The 24,914-nt window shown below is 37.4% G+C and overlaps 1 protein-coding gene across 10 annotated transcripts in view; it reads left to right on the forward strand.

The window, feature by feature from the left end:
- Nucleotides 1–24,914, forward strand: part of LOC128855303 (tyrosine-protein kinase Fer) — a 173,373-nt gene that overhangs the window by 143,128 nt on the left and 5,331 nt on the right. For 5 of the 10 annotated variants that reach the window (XM_054090091.1, XM_054090089.1, XM_054090092.1 and 2 more), the window contains exons 8-11: nucleotides 2,608–2,808; nucleotides 22,115–22,489; nucleotides 22,936–23,149; nucleotides 24,199–24,285. In XM_054090091.1, the coding sequence (XP_053946066.1) occupies nucleotides 2,608–2,808; nucleotides 22,115–22,489; nucleotides 22,936–23,149; nucleotides 24,199–24,285 (877 nt within the window). Of the gene's footprint in view, nucleotides 1–2,607; nucleotides 3,218–3,358; nucleotides 4,435–10,508; nucleotides 10,919–20,228; nucleotides 20,670–22,114; nucleotides 22,490–22,935; nucleotides 23,150–24,198; nucleotides 24,286–24,914 lie in introns of those variants that run through there. The other 5 variants (XM_054090094.1, XM_054090095.1, XM_054090098.1 and 2 more) reach the window with 4 other exon arrangements.

The following is a 24,914-nucleotide window of genomic DNA, read 5'->3' on the forward strand; positions in this document are numbered from 1 at the left end:
CAGCCAACGAAGCCGCTGGATCTTTATTCGCTGCGCTATGTCTATGTCGTCGTAAAGCTCATACAGCTCATCGTTCCATCGTCTACGATATTCGCCATTGCCAACGTGCAAAGGTCCAAAAATCTTACGCAGAATCTTTCTCTCGAACACTCCAAGCGTCGCTTCATCAGATGTTGTCATCGTCCAAGCTTCTGCGCCATACGTTAGGACGGGCATGATGAGAGTCTTGTAGAGTGTTAGTTTTGTTCGTCGAGAGAGGACTTTACTGCTCAATTGCCTACTTAGTCCAAAGTAGCACTTGTTGGCAAGAGAGATTCTACGTTGGATTTCAAGGCTGACATTGTTATCGGTGTTAATGCTGGTTCCTAAATACACGAAGTCTTTTACAACCTCAAAATTATAATATAACTGTCAACAGTGACGTGGGTGCCGATACGCGAGTGCGCCGACTGTTTGTTTGAAGACAGGAGGTACTTCGTTTTGTCCTCGTTCACCACCAAACCCATTCGCTTTGCCTCTTTATCCAGTTTGGAGAAGGCAGAACTAACAGCGCGGTTGTTAAGGCCGATGATGTCAATATCATCGGCATACGCCAACAATTGTACGCTCTTATAAAAAATTGTGCCTGAGCGATTAAGTTCTGCGGCTCGTACGATGCTCTCCAACATCAGGTTAAAGAAGTCACACGACAGCGAGTCACCCTGTCTGAAACCTCGTTTGGTATCAAACGGCCCGGAGAGGTCCTTCCCAATTCTGACGGCGCTGCTGGTGTTGAGCAACGCCATCTTACATAGCCGTATTAGTTTTGCGGGGATACCAAATTCAGACATCGCGGCATACAGGTAACTCCTTTCCGTACTGTCGAATGCAGCTTTGAAGTCGACGAAAAGGTGGTGTGTGTCGATTCTCCTTTCATGGGTCTTTTCCAAGATTTGGCGTATTGAGAATATTTGGTCAATGGTGGACTTTCCAGGTCTGAAGCCACACTGATAAGGTCCAATCAGTTGGTTGACGGTGGGCTTCAGCCTTTCACACAATACGCTCGCTAGAACCTTATAGGCGATATTTAGAAGACTAATCCCGCGGTAATTGGCACAACTTGCAGGATCGCCCTTCTTATGGATTGGGCAGAGCACACTTAAATTCCAATCGGCAGGCATGCTTTCATCCGACCATATTTTGCATAGGAGCTGATGCATGCACCTTACCAGCTCCTCGCCGCCATGTTTGAATAGCTCAGCCGGCAGTCCGTCGGCGCCCGCGGCTTTGTTGTTTTTTAGCCGTGATATTGCTATTCTCACCTCGTCATGGTCGGGTAACGGAACGACAATTCCGTCGTCAACGATTGGGGTATCGGGATCTTCACATTCTCTATGACATGCGCAGCTGTCACCGTTTAACAGGTTCGAGAAGTGTTCCCTCCATAATTTAAGATTGCTCTGTACGTCAGTCACCAGATCGCCGTCTTTGTTCTTACAGTAAAACGCCCCGGTCTTGAAACCTTCTGTAAGCCGCCGAACTTTCTGGTAAAATTTTCGGGCGTTGTTCCTGTTGGCCAGCATCTCAAGCTCCTCGCACTCACGTATTTCGGCCTCTCGTTTCTTCTGTCGGATAATACGTCTCTCTTCCTTTTTCAGCTCTCTGTAGCGATCCCACATGGCTCGCGTTGCGCCCGATCGCAGCGTGGCTCTATAGGCGGCATCCTTTCTTTCTGCGGCAGCATGACATTCCTCGTCGTACCAATTGTTTTTTCGGGCTCGCCGGAATCCGATTTCTTCTTCGGCGGCGGTACGTAGTGAACGAGAAATGTTGCTCCATTGCTCGCGCATGCCGGTTTGTTGGGCAGTGCTCTCCGAGAGCAGGAGTGAGAGTCGAGTGGCGAATCTTCTGGCTGTCTGTTGTGATTGCAGCTTTTCGATGTCGAACATTCTTTGCGTAGGTAGATGTACGTTTTTTGCTGCACAGAGGCGGGTGCGCAGCTTGGCTGCAACAAGGTAATGATCCGAGTCGATGTTGGGCCCTCGGATCGTACGTACATCTAATACACTAGAAGCGTGTCTTCCATCTATCACAACATGATCGATCTGGTTTCGCGTTTTTCGATCAGGAGACAGCCAGGTAGCTTGGTGTATCTTTTTATGCTGGAATCTGGTGCTGCAGACTACCATGTTTCGGGCCCCGGCGAAGTCGATCTGCCTCTGTCCGTTACCGGATGTTTCGTTGTGCAGGCTGAATTTTCCGAGGTATTCTTAGTGCCCGCAAATATTAGGTACCGCCTGTTTGAGTGAATACTTTTCGATACATCTTAGAGTGCACTTTTATACGAATTTTCTAGACTAAATCTTTAGCACATAGCTTAATAAAAACAACCAGAGGTTTGGGTTCGATGTTAGTTCACTACACACACGTCTTCACACTTAAACATATACGCTTACGTACTTTTACTTAATAAACTCTTTTTCTTCCCATTTACACTCTTATTGCCCTTGCCATTTCTTATAAATGCCCAAAAACACAATTGCATTACGAACAAAATAAAAATAAAACCAAACAAAAAAATACTTCATCCATAAATCAAATAAAACACAATACAATAACGATTAGCAGAACTCAGCGGCTTCAACTAATTCCACCGGCGTAAGTATTATGAACGAGCTACGACGACGAGGTGGCGTATTGACATTACTACGCGGTAGACCCTTCAAACGCAAGTCCACACCGCAGCCGACTACGCCCACCGCCAATCGTACGCGCACGCAACGTTTTAACAAACTACAGCCGAGATCACAAAGTCTCGGATCTTTGTCGGTAAATACCAGCCCCGCGAAATACGAGCCCATTACTAACCCATTGCGCATGGCCACTAGCCTCGAAGCTAACACCAGCTACGGCCTGCATGCCATAGATCCCGACTCAGTGATTATGTTTGATCGTTGCGCCGCTACTGCGAAAATGTTTCCCAAGCTGCGACGTACGCAGCTTTCACTGTTGTGTTTAAATGAAGAGGACACACCTACCGCTTTTGTTATATCCATTGATACTAACCCAAACGAGCCCATGCCAGAGTTTAACGATCATAAAAACAATAATAACAATATATATGCAGACCTCTTAGGGGGTTGTGAATCGTTGGGTGGGGATTGTGATAGTGTTAGAAGTGGTGAGTTAGCATTGCGACGACAAGAAAACGTGCGAATCGAAATAAATCGTGAGGACAGCACAAGACTTACAATAGATCGGGCGCATGAATTGCGCACGGAAGTTGTGGAGAAGAAGGAACTGGAAGCTGTAGAGGAATATAAGAGCAGTGAAGTGACAGTAACGCCCGCACCTGCTGCGCCACCCACGCAGGAAACAGTGAAGAATTCTATTGATGCGCACTTGGACAAGATCGATGAATTAAATCGCACACTGGATGATCGCTTGAAACGGCACTTGCCGCAACTGAATTTCGATGCCATCGAGACTGCCGAACCAACAGCCGTCACGGCACGCACGAAAACTGTTGCAGAGCAAGAGGCACATTGCTCTTCGAAGCGCACGTCCAGTTCGAGCTCTGACTGTCGCCCGTGTGCAACGCGCAAGGAGAAGGACAGCGATTCGAATGGAAATTGCAAGAAACGCTCCGTATCGTTCTCACAAAAGTCCATAAATGCGATTATGACCAATCTCAAGGAGTTTACCAAAAAAAATGTACATCCAAAAGCACCGAAGACTACCATAACCTTAGTTGAATATAAAGAGAACAGCGATCAGTTCGAGCTGATCGATCCGGAGCTTGGTAAGTCAACGCAAAGTAATGGACGTGCAAACGATCCGACCTCAACCGTCGACGCAATCAATCAAGCCACACAAACCACAACTGATACGGACACGAAGCCAAAAGCTAATGGCACAGCAAACAAAGAGCAAATCACCAATAACAATAACAACAACCACAACGACTCTACAGACGACACAAACACGAGTACAATAACGCAAGCACCAACGGTACTTGCCGATGCCACAAATCCGTCCAAAAACGAGCCAATCGGCATGTCCGCTAAGCTGCGTTTAAAAGTGCCCAAAATACAAAAGAAATCCAAAGCACTACGTCAAACATTCCGTGCCAAGTTGCTGAATTTCCAAATCAAGCGGGACAAAATATGTAAACAGTGCACTAAACGTCGACGGGTGCATCCATCGAAAAATGTTTTCGATTTTAGTAAAGATTTTGGTTTTAAAAAAGATGAAGTCAACACGGAGTGTTGCGATGCGACCAATGAGGAGTTTTGCACTTGTCCACCTGAGAAGATAGTAAACAAGAGGGCCTTCAACGAGCCAACACACTTCGATTCGACAAGCTCTGCCGATGCTGAAGACGAAGGCAGTGGCGGTGAAGATCACCTAAGTCTGAAGGAGCATTGCTACAGTGTGCCCAGCTTGGCGATGAGTGTGAGTAGTAGTGTAGCAGAGGCAATGGTTTACTGTTGCTTGGTACAGTTGAACAAAAACAACCAACGCAAAAAAAACAAACAACAAAAACAAAAATGTATTTATGAAATTTGCATCCGTAACTGCATTTATACTCGCAACTGTAACTGAATTTGCATCTGTAGTCATAGCTGTGGTTGACAAGAACGTAGCATTGACATTTGGTTCACTATTCTTTGCGTATTTTGATTTTGAATATTTTGTGTACTCTGCACAAGCATCACCTACGCACCAAAGCCGCACCAACAACAACACACAGGCTCCCATTTACGAATTGTACAGCAATTAGCGCATTCGCTTGTCTGAATTTATTGATAACATTTTTTTATTATTTGCCATAAACCTGGGTTTTTATCTAATTACGTACATATGTCTAACAAACAACCGGAATTCTGCATTACTTTTAAAGTAATTTAGCGGCTACATTTTTGCATATTTTAAACAATATCAGTTTTCACCTAATTAGCTGGTATTCCCCAGAGAATTATGCAAACATTTGTTGCATGTTATACTGTTGTAAATAATTTCTTAAATGTATGTATGTATGTGTATGAATGTATGTATGTTAGGGATGTCCATCACGAGATCTCGGGCTTTTTTTAATCTCGAAAATTTCAGGATTCTTTGCCAATAGTCCCGAGTTTTTTCAGGATTTGCGAATTCTTAAGAAAAATACGAAGTGGAGACAGAACAATTATTTTTTATGGCGAAAACAGCAATAATGACTTTAACTTTTTAGTAAATATGGAAATGTTGGAACGTTTGGTTTTTGTTTTCTTTTTAACATAGGTAAAACGCAATACCTACTTCTCATGCCTCTTTTGAAATAAGTTGATTTGACTTACTTGACTTTTTATATACAACATAAATGAATATGTATTACCTCTTTGGGGACGAGTGTCGGCATATAGCCGCCCATACAGCAGAACAGCGGAAAGGCTGAACGGTCGTTTACGTATTATTCGGCGAGATGATGCAGGAAGGAGTAGTAGTGTGTTCCAATCGAAAAGTAAAGCCTGGAAGGAGAGAGTCGCGGTATTGTTGTGCAACTTATACGGCTAAACTGGCCTTGCACATAGGTGACTGTTTTGAACGATATCACACAATGCCGGAATATAAAACGTATACATAAACCCAACCAAACTTCTTTTTGTCGCTTTTTTTCACTTTGTTTATACTTTTTTTGATTTAATGAAAATGTTTTCTTTGGTTAAATAAATATTTACTTTTTATAACATTCAACGTATTTATTTTCTCTACCGCGCACTCCAATACCTCTCGTCCTCAGCAACACTCGCCCGCCGAACGGCTCCGTCCACAAAGGGTTAAAGCTTATTCTGCTTAATGTGTAATAGTTTAAAAAACAAATGGTCTTTCAAAAGGCGCGCCTAGATGCTTTAAAATACAACACTAAAGACTTTGATTCTTTCAGGTTTCACTATTTTGGTTCAAAACCCAGTTCTTAAAAATTATATGTGAAAAATTACATCATTTAAATATCTACCATTAGTCTGTCTACAGGTAAAATCCGCAAAAGAGTGGATTCATAAATGCCTAATTGTTGAGAAGGTCGAGTTATCGATGTTGAATTAATCAAAGGTTGTTTAGTAATACTTTGCGCTACAGCAGCAATATTCTCAACACAACGTCTAGATTCTGATACCCCAGCTCTTTTTCTAGCCTCGAACGAGCTACTTGAAATTTTTCACCAACCTTTGAATTATCGTCTCATTCGGATGATTATTTCCTCCAAAAAAATTACGAATTTTGCGATATGTTGTTCTTAAAGATCGACGATTTCCAATAATAAGTCTGAATAATTTTCACACGTTGTGTAATAGCATACATCTGTCTAAACTACTGGCATCTAAGCGTCTCTTTTGAAAGACCCATTACATTTCTATACTTTTTAAGCCTTTTTGCATCGAGCATTTTTCGACATACCTTAAGCTACTTCATTTGATACACAAGATGTGTTCAAAAAATAAGGTGAACTCTTATTTTTCTCAAAAAATATTTATTTACTCTCCTACAAAGTAGTTATCCTCAGCTATAATACACTTGTGCCATCGTTTTCTCCAATTTTCGAAGCAATTCTGATATGCACTTTTTGGTATGTGCTTGAGCTCTCTCAGAGATTTGGTTTTTATCTCCTCAATCGTCGTCTTTTCATGGGTATCTTCAATATTGGGAACAGAAAAAAGTCGCAGAGAGCCTAATGTGGTGAATACTGTGACTGAAGCATGATAAACAGGGTTGTTTTTAGCCAAATAATCTCTCACAAGCAAAGATGAGTGAGCAGGTGATTTATCATGATGCAAAAGCCATGCATTGTTTTCCAAAATTCCGCGAGTTTTTTTGCATTCTTTTTTACCGTACGACCTTGCGGTAAAAACTTCTGATGCACTGCACCATGCTAATCGAAGGAAACAGTGAGCAAAACCTTGACATTTGATCGAAGTTGGCGTGCTTTTTTTTGGTTTTTTGGTTTCCTGGACTCTTCCATTGGAACGATTTCGATGTCATAACCATATCCCATGATTCGTCACCAGTTATGCCCCCTTTAAGCAACTCACACGCTTCATGCCCAAAATTTCCGAAAAGATTGGATGGCATGAGCCAACCGATATGCCGCCACCCTTAGCAACTTCTCTCATTGTGATTCGACGATTCTCCATAACAATTTTCTTTATTTTCTCAATATTTTCATCGGTTGTTAATGTGCTGGGGCATCCAGAGCGAGCGTCGTGTCGGCCTTCTGTGAAAACCTTGTACGACTTGCGAACATTTGACTCAGAGTACTCTCACCGTATGCCACTGTCAACATTTCAAGTGTTTTTGAGCACTTAATTCCATTTTTAACACAAAACTTGGTACAACTTCTTTGATGCATTTTTTTCGATGGCAGAAAATCGCCGAAACAGTTGACTTATGTATGCCTCTCACAAACAAACTAAACATGCAATATCGCTAAAATCGTGAACAAATCTTCGAGGCGAGTGAATATAAAATGTAAGTCGAATGTACGTAGCCCGCAAAATTTGAAAATTCACCTTATTTTTGAACACACCTCGCATACACACTAAAGCATTATTAAATTAGTATAAATTTAATTATCTTCTTTTATTTTGTTTTAATAAAATAATTTTCATTTTAAATATGGTAAAAAAGTTGCTGTCCCGGGCTCATAAAAATTAAAAAATTGCCATCCTTAATGCATATATGGGATTTCATTTCCATAATTTGCTCTTATTGGTATACTTGGAGAAACAGTTGTTGCTTATAAATGTTTTTCGTAGCATGGAGTACATGATGTAAATAATATTATTTACCATATATTTATTTATTTTTTTAAAACGATCCTAGCAATCATTTATTTGGAGGTTTTATAAAGCAAATTTAAAAAAATATGTATATTATTTAGTTATTAATAAGTGTACTTATATATAAATTTATTTGTACATATCAACTTCACGAATGAGCACATCTAATAAACCAATAAGATAGAAATGTAGGCCCGTCCTCACTTTTGGAAAGGTGGGCTTCGCGTCGACTATAAAAATGTATGATATTTAAATAATACTACAAATAATATTAACAAAGCAAACACTCATAATAAGTAAGTGATGAACTAAAGTATTGGCACAGCAAGAAACTTCCACTTTAACTTTACTTTATTCCACGTATGAAGTGATTTTAAATACCAAAAAACTCGCTAGACAGAAGGATATATGTTTTGTCTATTATATTCCCTTTACTTCATTCTATTATCCGTTATATTCAACCAATACTAATTATAAAAGAAAATTTCTTATTACAACGAAACAAAAGTATTGGCACACTTCATTAAAAGATAAAAAACAGTAACAAAATAGTGAAATATAAACAAATTAATATTTGTACCCCGGATAGATAATAAATACTTAGGGCCAATTTTCCAGTCCAATCTTAACTTTGGTTTCTAGTTAAACTAAGTCTAAATACCCAATTTTGCATCACAGTTAAGCCAAAAGAAAAAAACTGTACTCTAAGCAGTTTCGGCTATCTGATATGTGCAGATAATTTTTGAATGCTTTATTAAAAAAATATCACCTTGGCCTAAAAGTTCCCGGAATATATTCAGAAAAGTAGTAAAGTTTTAAGTAAAGGTTTATCTAAAGGGGTTTTTAATACGAGTTGCTATTTTGATATTAAAAAAATGGCATTTTTTAATACAAATGATCGGATGTTTATTTCATTATAAAGAAGAAGGTATGCCGTTAATAGTGGAAAGTAATATCAGGCAAATGACCACCATGACCTCTGTCCTTGATAGCCTCACAAATTCCATCGTTGAGGTCTTAAATCGACCCTGGGCTGTTGGCGTTGACCTTTTCTTTCACGTGACCCTAAAGAAAAAAGTCACAAGATGTTAAATCACAAGATCTCGGTGGCCAATTGTGATCACTTTTTCGGTCCGGAAACTTTTCCCGTAAAGAATAAGTGGTTTCGTGGTACGTAACGCCGTCTTGTTGAAAATAAACGTTGTCCAGATCAATACCATCCAAATCCAGCCATAAAAAATCGTTAATCATCTCCCGATATCGCAATCCATTCACCTGTAACAAATGTTATTGGAAAACTCTTTACGTAAAGTATATTCTTTCTTATACTAAAGAACATATTTTTCTATAATATTTAGGTTAGGCTCAAGCGGTTGTCCCGTTGGGCACAGTGTGTGCTTTTCACAACTTTTAGAATATCCCTGATTTCTGCACCCATCCTTTGGACGTATTTACATACAACGCAGCGCCCCGTTATGACTGAAATCAGTGTGCTAAAACTGTGCTTATTTTGACTTCGCAGAGATTCAGTGCGTTTCACATTGGGAGTCGGTCACAATTGTCGAGCGATTCTGCAGGTCGTTTCATTACGCCATCTTTCGTTCGCTGTTCTTACGATTTCTTCAAGGATAAGTAGCTTACATATTTGTAAGGATATGCCTATGTCATTGTCTATGTACTCATCATTCAATTTGGTGCCAAGTCTCGCTAGTTCATCAGCTCTGCAGTTACCTTCAATGTCGCAATAGTCATGTATCAATATTACCTTTAGGTAAAATAACTCAACCACCTCGTTAAGAGATGTGCGGCATTTCGCGGCTACCTTGGACGTTGTCGACTGCTTTGTGAGGGATTTTATCGTCGCCTGGCTATCAGTGAAAATCTCGATACCATTTCCAGACATCGCGGATTTCATTATTGCCATCAGTGCAGCCTGGAAAACACTACAGTAGTCTAAGAGTCGAAAACTGAAGCAGACCCCCAGATGCTTTTTCTATCATAGTATGTCAAAAAAGTGTTGAAACAGAATTTCATATTCCATGTCCACACTGATTCTTCAGTTTTCCCCGCATACTACCCCCATTTAGACTTGTTCTAAGTGCAAATTTTCTCAGAACAGAAACGACCTGTCATACATTGGACGCTTTAACGCATCTCCACCTGTTTTAGTTGACTATAATCACACACACACCGGTTCAATTCACTTCTGGTTATTTGCTCAAAATCAAGCAAATCGAATTTTGGCTGGTTGCCAATATTGAGTCACCAACCACTGTCAGGCACTTTACGTAGGCAACAAAGAGCAAGTAAAATCTCTTCAATGAGAATCAATTATTTTGTGGTTAGACTAAAATTAGCATCTATTCACTGAATTAACAAATAAGCAAAATATTTATTTATTTCTCTTCGTGAAATGTACTACCAAATATTATAGCTGAATGTCACCACCGGCTGGGCATGGGAATAGGAATGAAAAAGCAATTTGCTTTGAAAAAAATAACAGAGCACGAAATTATGCCGCATAACCATTTAGACTTCTCTAAATAGGCCAACGCTCTCCGATCGAGCGAAAATTCAAGTGCGCGAGTGTATTTGCAGGAAAATTAGAGTAGCGGAAATATTCTTACCGCATATGTGCACACATACATATATACCTATGTATATGACATTTTCATTCAACTCTTTGCAAATGTCTCATTTTCATATAAGTATAAACTTATACACAAATTTTAGTACCTAAATATTGCTGAAAATTTGCCGCATTCAGTTGTTCCTTTATAGCCAATCGGTGCTCGCGTTGTACGTCAACCACTGCAAATAAATGTTAAATAATTTCGATATTATAAAGAATATAGAAATTCTTGTTTATTAATTTTGTTTTTTGCCAATCACACGAAATACGCAGTGAAATCGCTCCCGCGCATTGTTTTAAAGTGAAAGTGGCAGTAGATTACAAATAAATAACGAAAACGGAGGGAATTCTACAGCATTTAAACTTCTTCAAAATGAGCTCGTCGGCCCTGAGCAGTTGTAGCTCCTCACAACTACTGACATCGCCGACACAAATCATAGGGCCGCCGGTGGCGCCAGCTAGAAAGAAACGGCCCAAATCGTTTATACTCGTAAGCTTCATGGCTGCTTAGGTTGCAAATGAGCAGTGTTTAGTTTTTTGTTTTATAATTTTTTATTTTTATTTTTTAATCACACAACTAAATAATCGTTTTATTGTTGTGTTGTATACTTTTAATGAGAAAACAAGAAATAGAAATGAGGGCGCTTAGGAAGCTATGAAAACAATATTGTGTTAAGAAGTAATAAAAAATAACGAAAAATGTGTACATAAAAAATAGCAAAATAACGCAAACTACTTTTATTGGCACCACTAATGTGTATCCAATCTTATTTATTTATTTACATTATTAAAAATGAGGGCATGTCGGTAAGACTTTTTAGTCCTTTACAATTCATCAACTGGTTGGAAGTTATGTACAAAATTCAAAATCAAACTTTAGTTTGGGGAAGATTAGGTTAGGTTTGGCAGCCACATCGCACATAGGAACAGCAATGCCACTTAGCTGTTGTTCGCCGCAGCAGCTGGGCTACATTTCCCCTTCCCGCTTGAACCATTCTGAGCTTTGGACAAAGCGTAAAAGGTTGTTGATACCTAAGGTGCATAGTTTATCCATATTCATTACAAGTAGGATCTTAAATATAGGTTCCTGCTTCTGGGCGGATAGGTGGTTCCAACTGCTCCTCATTCCTGCAGCTACGACAGAAATCATGCACATAAACGCCCACTCACCTTGCGTGATTTCTTATGTGACAATGACCTGTGAGGACCCCTACTAAGGTCCTAATTTGAAGTCTACGTAATTTTATAATATTCTTGGATAGACGTACGTAAATTTAGCCTTGGCCATGTTTGCTTAGCAATTTCACAGGCATTGGCACTAATCCCACTTTGGTTCACATAATTGATTTGTGCGTGAATAAAAAGAAGCTTCGAAGTTGTGAGATGTACAGGTACCTTCTTTTGCCAGTTGGTCAGCCCTACAGTTCCCTGGTATATCTCTGTGGGGAAAAATAAATCTATTAGTTTTGTGTAAATTTGTTGTTCACACGGTCTTAATTGCCTTATGGTCGATATTTGGTTCTTGGGCGATGTTACTACTAAGATGCAGGTCAACTTCGCTTATTTCTGTGAGTTTATCGACATTTTTGACATTAACGACATTTTCTTTAACATCGCAAATGCCCGAACGGAATCGACGCAACCAAAATTGTACATAATTAATTATTGCAGTATCGGCACCATAACCACTATTCAAAATTTAAGCGGCCTGGCTTGAATTCTCGCATTTTCGTAGTTATCAAAAAAAACTGTAAAATGTACCAAATTTTCGAATTTTCTCTTGGTTGACTTCCTGTAACTCACGACTGAATGGAATAAACAAAAAACAGCTTAAACATTTTTTTAGTGTGAAATATCACCTTGACAACGAGCATAAACTTTAAATTGTTTGACCGATGCTTAACGCGATATCGATCACTACGGCCATATACCGAGAAAATAATGTATTTCTTTTATTTTTATTTTTTTATTATATTATATTTTATGTGAAGTACACATCTACAAATCAATCGGAAAACATTTCAATTCTCTTATTTAAAGATGAATTAAGATTAATGCAGTTTTAACAATTTGTTGTACCTTCGTTTCGTCTTATTAATAAAAAAAGCTAACTTTTTTTGTAAGTCTTCATCTATTTTTGTATCTTTGAAAATGATCGATTTTGCTTATTTTCGGCCGAATACTGTTAAAATTGGCCACAGTTCTGTTAAGTTCCGTTCGGCTTCGGCATCAAAAAGTGATGCTCCGTCGGTCTCTACTTATGAGCCTTTTATGTAAATATATCCAAAATCCCTAAAGCACCTACAGCTCCACATGTTGCCTTAATTCAACCGGATGTGGAAGACGTCACTTTTAGTACCAGAAAAATATTTTTTGAATTGCTTCAAGTACACTCATAGACATACCAATACATGCACTAGGTTGTCCCATAAGTTTTGCAGTTCGATAAGAAAAACACACTTTTATAGTTTGAAATACACTTTATTATTAAGTAAAGTCTCCTACACTTATTCCAACGAGATTCCAATATATGAAGGGCTGTAAAATACGCTTCAACAGCAGTTATGACCTATCATTTGATGGAAAACGCTTCCCACGAATGAATTTGTTTAAGTCTAGCCGTCTAGATGGAAGTCGCTAGGGGCCAAATCTGGTGAACACGCTGAATGCTCCAACAATTCGAACTTTAATTCATAGATTTTATGAATTGTCCCAAACTGGGCCTTTTTCACGATTTTTTTCATTCAGTTGGTCTAAGGTAAGTAATATTCAGAATTTATTGTTTCACCAGTTTTCAAGTAATCAACAAACAAAACTCCTTTCGCATCCCAAAACACTGACGCCAATAGCTTCTTGGGCGATTTCTGGACACGAACTCGTTTCGGAGTTGAAGAACTAGGTTCACACCATGCTGTAGCCTCTTGTTTTGACTCATGATCTCCTCTGCAGAGATGAGTCGACGGGCAAAAAGTACTTTATTTTTTTCGAAAACGCGCTAAATGTTGCTGAGAAAGTTCCACTCGAATGTGTTTTTGTTCGATTGTGTGGAATGTGGCACCCATTGAGCGCACGGCTTTCTGGAACCAAATACTTCAGTCAAAAATTTGCCTACACATCCCAATGAGATTCCTAGGGCTTCTACTTGTAATTAAAAGAAGAGACGGGATAATGGACATTTTGACGGGAACCATCCATTAACTTTTATCAAAGGCGTATTGTTTAACACAGCATATACCAGGCAGAGCTAGCCGCCTTCAAATAAACCAAAAATGTACTTGTTAGCGGCCCAATTATCACCTAAAATACGAAGATTGGTATTTATAATTCTGGCTGCTATTTATACTACGAAAAAATGGCATTGCTGGTTGAAAATGGGGTTTTTGTTTTTCAACAAATTCTCCATAAAGATCGATACTCTTTTGCATAAATTTCAACCAAATTTTGAATCACTTAGTACAGTCGCCTAGGATTTTTACTAAATCTCTTTTAATCACCCGAGGATTTTTCAATACGATTTCCGGTATTTTTTCTACGATTTCTGTTGTTGTTGTTGCTTTTTGGACGTCCTTTACGTGGATCGTCTTTAAGGCTTGTGCGACCACGTTTAAGTTCAGCATCCATGTTTCTACTGTACTAATTGATTACCAAAGGTCCTTATACACTTTCAACATTTCGTTCATAAATTTCTTTTGCTTTTAAACCTTCAAAAAATAAGTACTCAATCACTGCACAATACTTATTTGTTCCCTGGTAGAAAATTCTATTCGATACTAAATGGGTTGATAGATGAATTGACAGATTGAAATGAAACAACATACGTTCATGAGAAAAGTGTACCAACGTAAAAAAAAATAGGCTAGTAACAACGCCTTCTCTTATCGAACAAAACTTAGTGAACAACCTAGTACATAGACATCATACGTAGCTGTTTACTTAAAAATAATAACGGCTGCTAGTAATTTTCGTTTTGTATTAAGATATATAGATTGTTGACATTTCTACTAAATAATAATAATAACGGGTGTTTTTTAAGTATGTGCAGTAACTTTTATGGACATAAACCAGCAAATGATAGAAAAGTGCCTTCCCCTATTAACAGATCGGCGCAAATCTCCGATTGTATTTCTGCTATAAAGAACTTCTCATAAAAACTATATCTCCCATTTGGAGGGACTCCACTCCACTTGGTCCCTCCACTTGTGAAACAATATCAAGACGCACGCCCGAATAGGAGGAGAAACTCGGCCAAGCATCTTGCAAAGAATGTATGCGCCAATGACAATTTATATACACTACACAGATCTGTCAAACACATATCTTCACTTAAACAGCCTTTTTTTTAGATACCTAAGTCGAAATTTCTATGTGTTTAAAAGAACACCCCTACTTTGAAATGTATTTCCGCCCAAGATTTAACAGCGTGATATATTCCATGTAGTATTCTCTTGCTTTGCGCTTTGCGCCTTGTGTGTAGGTGTTTTTTTCTATTTCTTTTTTATGTTTAAAAAGTAGCCAACCATTTCTAAATTTAGCTGAAATTACGATATATAAATTTTATAACGTCAAATATGAATTTGAAGCAATATAGATTTAAGTAAATATATTGTTTATTTCACTAACTAGTGACGGAAAACTAGTAATCGATATTTCGATAATAAAAATCGTTTCATGGAAAAATTTAAAAACCCAAAAACAAGGAAATGGAAAATCGAAAATAAAAAGAATGATTGAATGGAGCCAAATTTACATACCCAATACATTTTTTTAAGTCACATAAGAATCAATTTCATAGCTTAAACTTTTTTTGAGTACTTTATATTGAACAATTCGCGCACTAAAGCTTTATTAAGGGGTTATACGCAGTTATGAAGCAAATAAAAGACGGGTTGTCAAGGATTTATCCTGAAGAAACTTCAGAATATTTTAATTTGAAAATTTTTGGCGGTTATAAAAGCATCCTTCAAGAACGTAACAAAATTTTTTATTTATGAAAATGTTGATTATAGAGCGCGCTGCAGGCGATTTCTGGAACCTCCTTTAAAAAAAGACGATTTACGGTGTACATCGTAACTCAGGATTGGATTATCTGAAATCAAAAAACCAAACAAATTTTGTTAATATATTAGATTATCTAGTAATTAATAGTTCGGCTAATCAAAATAGTGAATTTTCACAAAATGGCAGCTTCTAAAAGAAATGATTTCGATTTTTACGTTAAAATTTGGCCGTAAATTGATTATAAAATGGAAAATAAGTATCAGATTTACAAAAGGAACGATTAATTACTAGAAAATGTATCTTTAAAGATTGAGTTAAAACGGTTGACCGATCAAACAAGCCGTTTTCGGGATATCGTGTACACCGACTTGAAAAATGCCGTTTTGAAAAAAACACGTTTAAAGTTTCAATACCTACCTTAAAACGTGCCGAGGCATCTCTACATATTTAGGTATAACTCCGAAAGTATTGCTTAGATCTACTTCAAATTTCGTGCGTATACTTTTGAATATATGTACATTACAAAAATTCAATAAAAACAATCGATTTTTTTCATAACTGCGTATATGTAATCTTAGATGTGTCGAATTCTGCTTAGACGAGACCGGCTGTCACTTTTATTTAAGATTCAGTGGTGCTTCCTATTTTTGAAATATTAGTTTGGTGGAAAAAAATACATTATTTTCTCGGTAGATGGCTGTAGTGATCGAATTCTCGTAAAGTATCGATCAAACAACTTAAAGTTTGTGCTCGTTGTCAAGGTGATATTTCACACAAAATAAAATTCGTTTGCTGTTTTTTTGTTTGTTGCATTCAGTTGTGAGTTACTGGGTGTTGACAATGGAAGTCAACCAAGAGAAAATTCGTTACATTTTACAGTTTTGCTTTGATAAAGACGAAAATGCAAGCCAGGCCGCTGCAATTTTGCATGGTGGTTATGGTGCCGTTTGTCGATTCCGTTCAGGCATTTTTGATGTTAAAGAAAATGTCGATAAAATCACAGAAATAATCGAAGTTGACAGGCATGTTGGTAGTTTTAGCAAAGCCCTAAAGATAAATATCGACCATAAAAAAAGTAAAAAGTTTTAAACCATTTGCGCAAAAATTTTACGCAAAAGGAATGAATTTCTCTTTCCCGAAACTAATATTGCATATGTATACAATTTTTCTGATACTCCTAAATATTTGCCAATTTTTCTGTTTCGTAATCGCTGCCAAAATGTATCTGGAAAGGTGGAGTATGTGCGATGCTAAATTACGAAATTAGTATGTATTTATATACAATACACATATATAAATACTTCCGATTAAAATTTTTTTGCGGTGTCTCTCAATTCCCCATCAGTTCCTTCTGTGAATTCTCCATTGCCATGCAGTTGCCTCAAAACGCTTTGCACCAATTGTTAACTTAAGCTTTGAGAACAGGTAAGAGCCACATGGAGCCATGTCAAGTAAATCGGAGCATGTGGAACAATATTTGCGTATATTACAAGGCTCAAATAGTCACACACAAAATGAGATATATTGTATATCGATGGCTTAATATAGAAAAGGCGTATCTACACTTTTCGTTACTTTTCAGGAGAAGGAAAAAACTGAATAAAACCTTAAAAACTTGAGATGCAAAACACATTTCTATTGCAATTTTTATTCAAAACAGGTAACAAATTCAATTCTGGTATAATTTTGTTATTATTTTTAATTTCTTTGAAGATATTTGAGATAGGGCTTTTTGTTGTAAGTTAAAATTCGGACAAACTATTATAATAGTTCATGTTTGAAGTAAAATAAATAAATATATTAATTAAAACTAAAATACATATTTCAAGGCAGATGTTATTATACTGAGAACAAATTAGGTTTTATAAGGTAAATAATTATAAAAATGGTGACAATCTGCTGGAAGAAATTTTTTTAGATCTTGCAAATGGTCCCACTTTTTTTTAGATATGGCTATTTTCTCTTTATAAAGACAATCGGGGGACACATTATTAATCGGAAACTTCGATCTCTGTGGGAGTAACTGATATTCATCTGTTACATTGGTTTTAAAATAAATTGATCCTGACGAGTCATACGCCAAGGCTCGAAGCATGCTTACTGTATGATCTCCAATGTCCCTGCCTGTAATTTAAGAAAAGCTTAAGTATATATATCTAAAGAGTTGTTTCAGTGTGCAATATTCACCTCTCTATAAGGGAATGCGTTGCATCACATTCCATTTGCGTATGACCACTTATTAAAAACTTCTGTTCAATTGTTATTTCGGTTTCCTTTGAAAAATTCAACAAGGCGTTAGACAAAACAGTATTACGGTTTTGGTGAAAGCAACCATTCGAGTCAATAAAAATCTGATGGGTTTCAGGCGATCGAGCATGGATCGTTAGCATTTTTGATATCGTTTTGCTTTTCTACACGCATTTTTCCGATTTCTTCTCTATGTTTTTCGTATTGCTCATCGGAAACATTATTAGCTTTATGTGATACGCATAAATTGCACTGATCTTTTCTTGGCTTAAAAATAGAATTATTTAATTCCTTTCTTAATTGCGTAAATATTGGGTACGACAATTTTAGGCTTCCATTTTCTTTTTCGGATTCACACTCGTTGACATAAAGCTTGTAAATCTCCTGATATGAGGAAAACTTTGATTCGAAGTAAAACTTTTTGCTATCTTTTCGACAATAATGTGACTCCATTTTTGACAACTCCTCTACCCATTTTTTTAGAAAGTCACGTCGGTTTTTGTTGCGCTGACCTATAACTGATGATCGCTTAGCATTTTTGCGCAAAATTAAAGCTTTATCGAGACTGCATTGAGTACCGTGTTTACCGCCACTGCTAATCCAATTTCGAACCATCTTTTCCTTTACTCCTAGTGTTGAATAAAACATTTCACGGCACGCTCATAATCGCTTTGAATTATGACTCAAGAAATATGATATGGACTGATTCCGTCTCGAATTTTCAGACGTTTTCCGTTTTGTTTCAGAAAAGCTTGTAAGACCTGCAACATACTGCCTCTTTTGCTTCCAGGACATCTCCCAAAACAAACTAAAAATTTCTTTTCGCGTGGACTCAAAATCGTGATGAAAATGGCTCTCCTAATTGCCTAGAAGGTTTTTGATAAAATTCTTTTTTTGATATACCCAAATATTCCACGCGTTCCATTCTTTTGTTTTTATTTACATTTTGTTTCCATTCGGATTTGTTAGCAGTATTTTTCCTTTTTGGAACAAAAAAATTCGCCAAGCAAAAACCAATTTCTGTTGTGGCTTTGATTGTGTGTCTATTTTAAATTCAACTTTAAATGACTTAGGGCTTTTTTCTTTCAAAAAAAACTTCGAATGAGTTAGGGCTTTTTTTATATACACTATAAATCCGTTATTTGCGATCATAGCCCACTAATTTTTTAAGGGGAGGTGTATTTGACAGTGGTCTACCAGAATACATTAAAAACGCGATTTCGAAAAAAATGTAGATACGCCTTTTCTATATTAAGCCATCGATATGTTAGTTAGTACATTATCGTCGGAAAGAAGTCATACATTTTTTTCCACTCTTCTGGCCTCTTATGGCCTCGCAAAAGTTTCTGCCTACTCACATGTCACTACTTACTTACTGTTTGGTTTGATGGAAGAAATTCGGATTATAGATACTACGGTGTAGCCAAATGGAGGACCACCGTAGGTGAATGGATTGATGAGTAACTGTCACTCAGTAGTTCCCTGGCGCGAAACCTCGGATGTGAAACACCAAATGATAGCAACTCATTTGCGGTCGCCTCTCGGCAGGCAATGGCAAACCTCCGAGTGTGTTTCTGCCATGAAAAAAACTCCTCACATAAACTATTTGCTGTTCGAAGTCGGCTTAAAACTGTAGGTCCTTCCATATGTGGAACGACATTAACTTTATTGTAAATTTATAAGTTCTCAGATGTTGCACACCTCTTAATGGTACTTTAGTGATAATTAAACGTTTTCATATTTTACAAAAATTAACTCAATTTAATGTTGAATATTGTGAATAATCATACGAGATAACATTCGTGTCGATAAATGTCTTTCAAACTTCCAATATTTTAGCAATTCTTTAGAACTTAAATTTAATTATGGGTGATTTAAGCGCTAATGTTTTTACTAATTTTTTCAATCCGCGGCAGATTATACTATAATATATTTACATATAAAAGGTGGCACAAAATTAATCACCCTATCACCAGATTTATAATTTTTCCTAACGGCGTTTTATGTTAATCATATTTGGCACTAGTGAACCAGACAGCGGCGAATTGGATGAATGATTTTGCGCCAACTTGTATGTACATTAGTGTATATTATTAAAACTAATTCATATTGCTTATATAAATATATTATGAAATACTAATAATTTTTCTAACACCTTCATATTTTTAATCGGTCATAACAAACTATAATAGTTCATATTTATTAGGTATTTTCGTGTATCTCACCTAAAAAATGTATATTTTTTCACCGGAATGAAAAAACTTAGTATATTTTAAGACCACCGTCAAAATATTTCGGAAAAGCATTAAAATTTACGTGAGCTGGATCGATTTGAAAATACCGTCACATACAGTCACCTCTGTTATAGAAAAGATCAACTTTAAAAGGTATGCCTAAAAATGGCTACACATTTTATCAACGGAACGTACTTTTGCTGATATTTGCACATAAAAATTTGATACATGATTCTGCAAAAAAATAATTTCCCCATTATACCTCAGAAGTCTAGCTGGTAATATTAGTTTCGAGAAAAAGAAATTAATTATTTTCTAAGTAGATGGCCGTAGTGATCGATATCTCGTAAAGTATCCATCAAACAATTTACAGTTTATGCTCGTTGTCAAGGTGACATTGCACACTAAAAAAAATGTGAGTTACAGGGTGTTATCGATGGAAGTCAACAAAGATAAAATTCGAAAATTCGGTACGTTTTACAATTGATAAAGGCAAAAATGCGAAAATGCAAGCCAGGCCGCCGCAATTGTGAATGGTGTTTGTGGTGCCGATGCTGTGAGAGCTAATTACGTGCAATTTTGGTTGCGTCGACTCCGTTCAGGCATTTTCGATGTTAAAGCAAATCGAATCGAAAAAGTCGATAAACTCACAGAAATAATCGAAGTTGACCTGCATCTTAGTAGTCGTAGCATCGCCCAAGAGCTAAAGATCGACCTTAAAACAGTTTTAAAGCATTCGCGCAAAAATTGTACGCCAAAAAAGTAAATATAATATATTTTCCCCCAACCTAATATTTTATAAAATTTGTGTATGGACTTCTGAATTTCAAACTCTTCTCTAATCTGGGAAAATTTTTTTTTTAACTTTTCTATATGGCAATGGTAAACCCCCGAGTGCATTTCTGCCATGAAAAAGCTGCTCATAAAAATATCTGCCGTTCGGAGTCGGCTTGAAACGGAACAACATCAAGACGCACACCACAAATAGGAGGAGGAGCTCGGCCAAACACCCAAAAAGGGTGTACGCGCCAATTATATATATACTCGTATATATATATGGCATTACAAGGGAGATTGTGACTATGCTGCCCTTCTGGAAAAAACAAATTTTAGTGTTCCAAGAAGATAGCTTCGAAATTTCTTTCCTTTTTATGGAAGTAACAAAATTACTCGGCAAAACAAATTACGCTCGAAACGCACCAATTGCTCGCGCTCTTAATGAGTTCAGCCAGATTTCATCTCTTATAGAGCTTGATTTTTCTTTGTCTAATGATGTTGGTGTGTGTCTACGAATCGGGAGTGTGTAGATTCGAATATCCGTGCATGAGCATCGAATAATAAAACAAATTTTTTCTAATAGCGGCCGCCCCTCGGCAGGCGACGGCAGGCAAACCTCCGAGTGTATTTCTGCCATGAAAAAGCTTCCCATAAAAAACATTTGCCGTTCGGAGTCGGCTTAAAACTGTAGGCTCCTCCATTTCTGCAACAACATCAAGACTTTTGCCACAAATGGAAGAAGGAGCTCAGCCAAACTCCTAACAGAAGTGTACGCGACTATTATTTATTTTTTATTTTTTATGATGTTTTCATTAACCTTCTGAAATCTTAATTAATTTGTGCTAGTAATCGGTAAGAATTTTTATTCATATACTTTTTGTTCAAATAAATAAACAAATAAAAATAAGTTTTATGTATAAAAGCTCGATTGTCGGAGATATATTCACAACAGTCCAGCTCATGTAAATCTTAATATTTTTACGAAATATTTCTATGGACGTCTTAAAATATATTAATTAAATAACTCCGATAAGAAAACAGTGCCGATTTTTCTTTTGTATGGAGAATAATGCATCGTAAAATTCATACTATGTGTTCTAAAATTATATGTATGTATATAGTAGCCGTATCTAAAATATATTTGTAAATATGCAAGTCGCTGTTAAAAAAAAGAAATTCCCGCTTACAAGTATTGCTTAAATTTTAAGTATTGCTCAAAATGCTTATCAACAATCACTGTGAAGTAGTTTCATGCAAATTCTCTTTTTTCCCGCTCTCCCTCTTTCTCTGTGGGCATGTAAATGTAAATTTTTTTCTTTATTTAAAGCTGCTTATGCTGGCTCTTATGTTTTAAAAATGCTGTATTAACCAACACCATGAAATAAGATTTATCTATGCCGCTATTTAAGCCTCTCTCATTCCCTCCACAGATGTCGCTCTCCACCAATCGGCCACTCTACGAAGAGGAATGGTTCCACGGCGTGCTGCCTCGCGAAGAAGTCGTACGGCTACTCAACAACGATGGTGATTTCTTAGTGCGCGAGACCATACGCAACGAAGAGAGTCAAATTGTGCTGAGTGTTTGCTGGAATGGACACAAGCATTTCATTGTGCAAACAACCGCCGATGGGCATTTTCGTTTCGAAGGTCCACCATTTCCCAGTATTCAAGAGCTCATCATGCACCAATATCAATCGGAGTTACCGGTGACGGTGAAGTCGGGTGCCATTTTGCGACGTGCCATTTGCCGCGAACGTTGGGAGCTGAGCAATGATGATGTGGTGCTGCTGGAGAAAATCGGCAGAGTGAGTTGGCAGAGCGGTTATGCGATATGCATACATATGCACTTAGTATTATATTCATGAATGCGAGAATAGAAGATTATGCATATTGAAGTAGAAAAATGAGCGTAATTTTATGTTGACGCTATTGTAGATGAAGTGGTTAAGAGAGCTAAGAAGACAGTCTCAAATTACGAAGTTTCGCAAGCAAACATGAAAAGTTAGGTTATATTATTGTACTTGTATACAAGCAAGTTATTTGAGAAGAGAGCAAATAGTAAAAAAAAAGTTTGCAAACAAAATAATGTAATCAAAGCTCTACAGTTACGCCAGCTCAACAGCTGATTGCATCAAATTCACTGAGTGCCAAGCAGCGGTATGCGCAATCTTCTGTATTCTCCCAGCCATATCCTATAAATGTATGTATATCAATTTTTTATGGTTACTGATTTGATTCATTTCCCTTGTAGGGCAATTTCGGTGATGTTTATAAGGCGAAATTGAAGTCAACCAAACAGGATGTCGCTGTGAAAACCTGCCGCATGACCTTGCCCGATGAGCAAAAGCGCAAATTTTTGCAGGAGGGACGCATCCTAAAGCAATATGATCATCCGAATATTGTCAAATTAATCGGTATTTGTGTACAGAAGCAGCCGATTATGATAGTCATGGAACTCGTGCCGGGTAAGTTAAAAGGAAACATCATTTAGAGGCATATCACGTATCACAGGCAGCTCACAGAGCAAAAAAAGGAAAACTGTCAAAAAACAGCTGTTGAAAAACCACTTTACTATAGCTAATCACATTTTTTGTAAAAGAAAAAAAGAAAAAGTATTTTGGTAGGAATAGTTACTATTAACTGAATGAGGGCTTTAAACGCAAAATTAAGGAAATATTGTATTATGAATGTATTACAGCAGGATTCGATTCGCTATCGACTCACCTTTTTCATTGAACGCTCTTATAGACACCCACAAATACAACGCTTATGTGTACTCATCCACGAACTGTATTTTCATCATTGTTGACTGTACCTCATATATTCAGGGTCCGGCATTCGAAGTGTAACCAATTAAAAAGACCATAAATTTAGTTTGGACAATTGATTTTATTCAATTCAAAGTAAGACATGTGTGAAAATAATACAAAATTAAGAATCAATTTACTTTTGCTCGATATGACCACCTTTGCCTTGACTATGGCCTTGAGAAACGAATCGCAAACTGACCGAATGTGACTTGGAGGTATTTTGGCCCACTCGCAGGCTTTTTTCAGCACCTCGAGACTGGTGAGTCTTTTACTTCGGACCTTGCTCTTCAAAATGACCCCAAGGAATAATCCATCGGATTCGCGTCTGATGAATTTGAGAGCCATTTGTGTGGACCTTATGAATTTTGAAACTTTGTTCTTTAGCCATTCCTGGTTCACTCGAGCTTCGTCAGACGGTGCCGAGTCCTGCGTTTTCAGAGTTAGTTCCTCATTTAGTTCCGTTTTCAGAAATAAGATTGATGGGTGGTATGAATAACTCTCAAATGGATTTCAAATTAAACTGTAAATTGGTGTTGGAGAATGCAAGGGTATTACACTTACACATCCTCTTTCAGAATTAATAAATATTGCTCATGTGTTCAGAGTTATGTTGTACGGTGTAATATGTGATAAATGCCATATAAAGATTTATTTATATTACTCATACAAATATAAAATCTGCATTAATCATTTTTTGATTTCAGGTGGCTCATTGCTGAATTATTTGCGTAAGAACTCAAATGCGTTGACGACACGGCAACAAATGGGCATGTGTCGAGATGCGGCGGCCGGTAAGTATAATAGAACTTGGAATCTTTAAATATGTATGAATGCATAAATATCAAGCGACGTGTTTGGATTTTATGGAAGAGGATACAAAAATGACTGCTATTCTCTCACAAGTTTTCCGCCGTCAAATTGCTATTAGCTTAAACAGATCCCAAGCTGGAACTGCTGCCTCCGCTGATGAACATTCTGGTGGTTATAAAGTATGGAATCGTCTCTCATTCTTCGTGGCAGTGCCTGTAGTAGGTCTTTGCATGTTGAACGCCTACTTGTAGGATCAGGAAGATCATGACCATCCTCGTGCGCAGCAAAAGCGTATTCCATAATCCACACGCCAACCCACTTTATAATTTATAAACAATGATTTCGATTGACAAATAAATGTAATGCGAATGGTAAAAAAAAATCAAAGCAACACCAATTTTAAAGCATTGGTCAAATGGAGTTTATGGTCGATTCACCCTAATGAAAAATTTCCATGCGAAAGCAAGAACAAAATTATCCAGCAAGATTCGCCGCTAGCGAGTATGGTCATACCTCACTGCTAACGCTTCCCAATTGCTAACGCTTGGCGAAAAGAAGAGGCCTTGTGTTTCCTCACTTTTTAAGACAAGTCAAGCTTAAGGTGTTGATA

The sequence above is a fragment of the Anastrepha ludens genome, chromosome 2 (genome assembly GCF_028408465.1).
Source record: "Anastrepha ludens isolate Willacy chromosome 2, idAnaLude1.1, whole genome shotgun sequence".
NCBI classification, from domain to species: domain Eukaryota; kingdom Metazoa; phylum Arthropoda; class Insecta; order Diptera; family Tephritidae; genus Anastrepha; species Anastrepha ludens.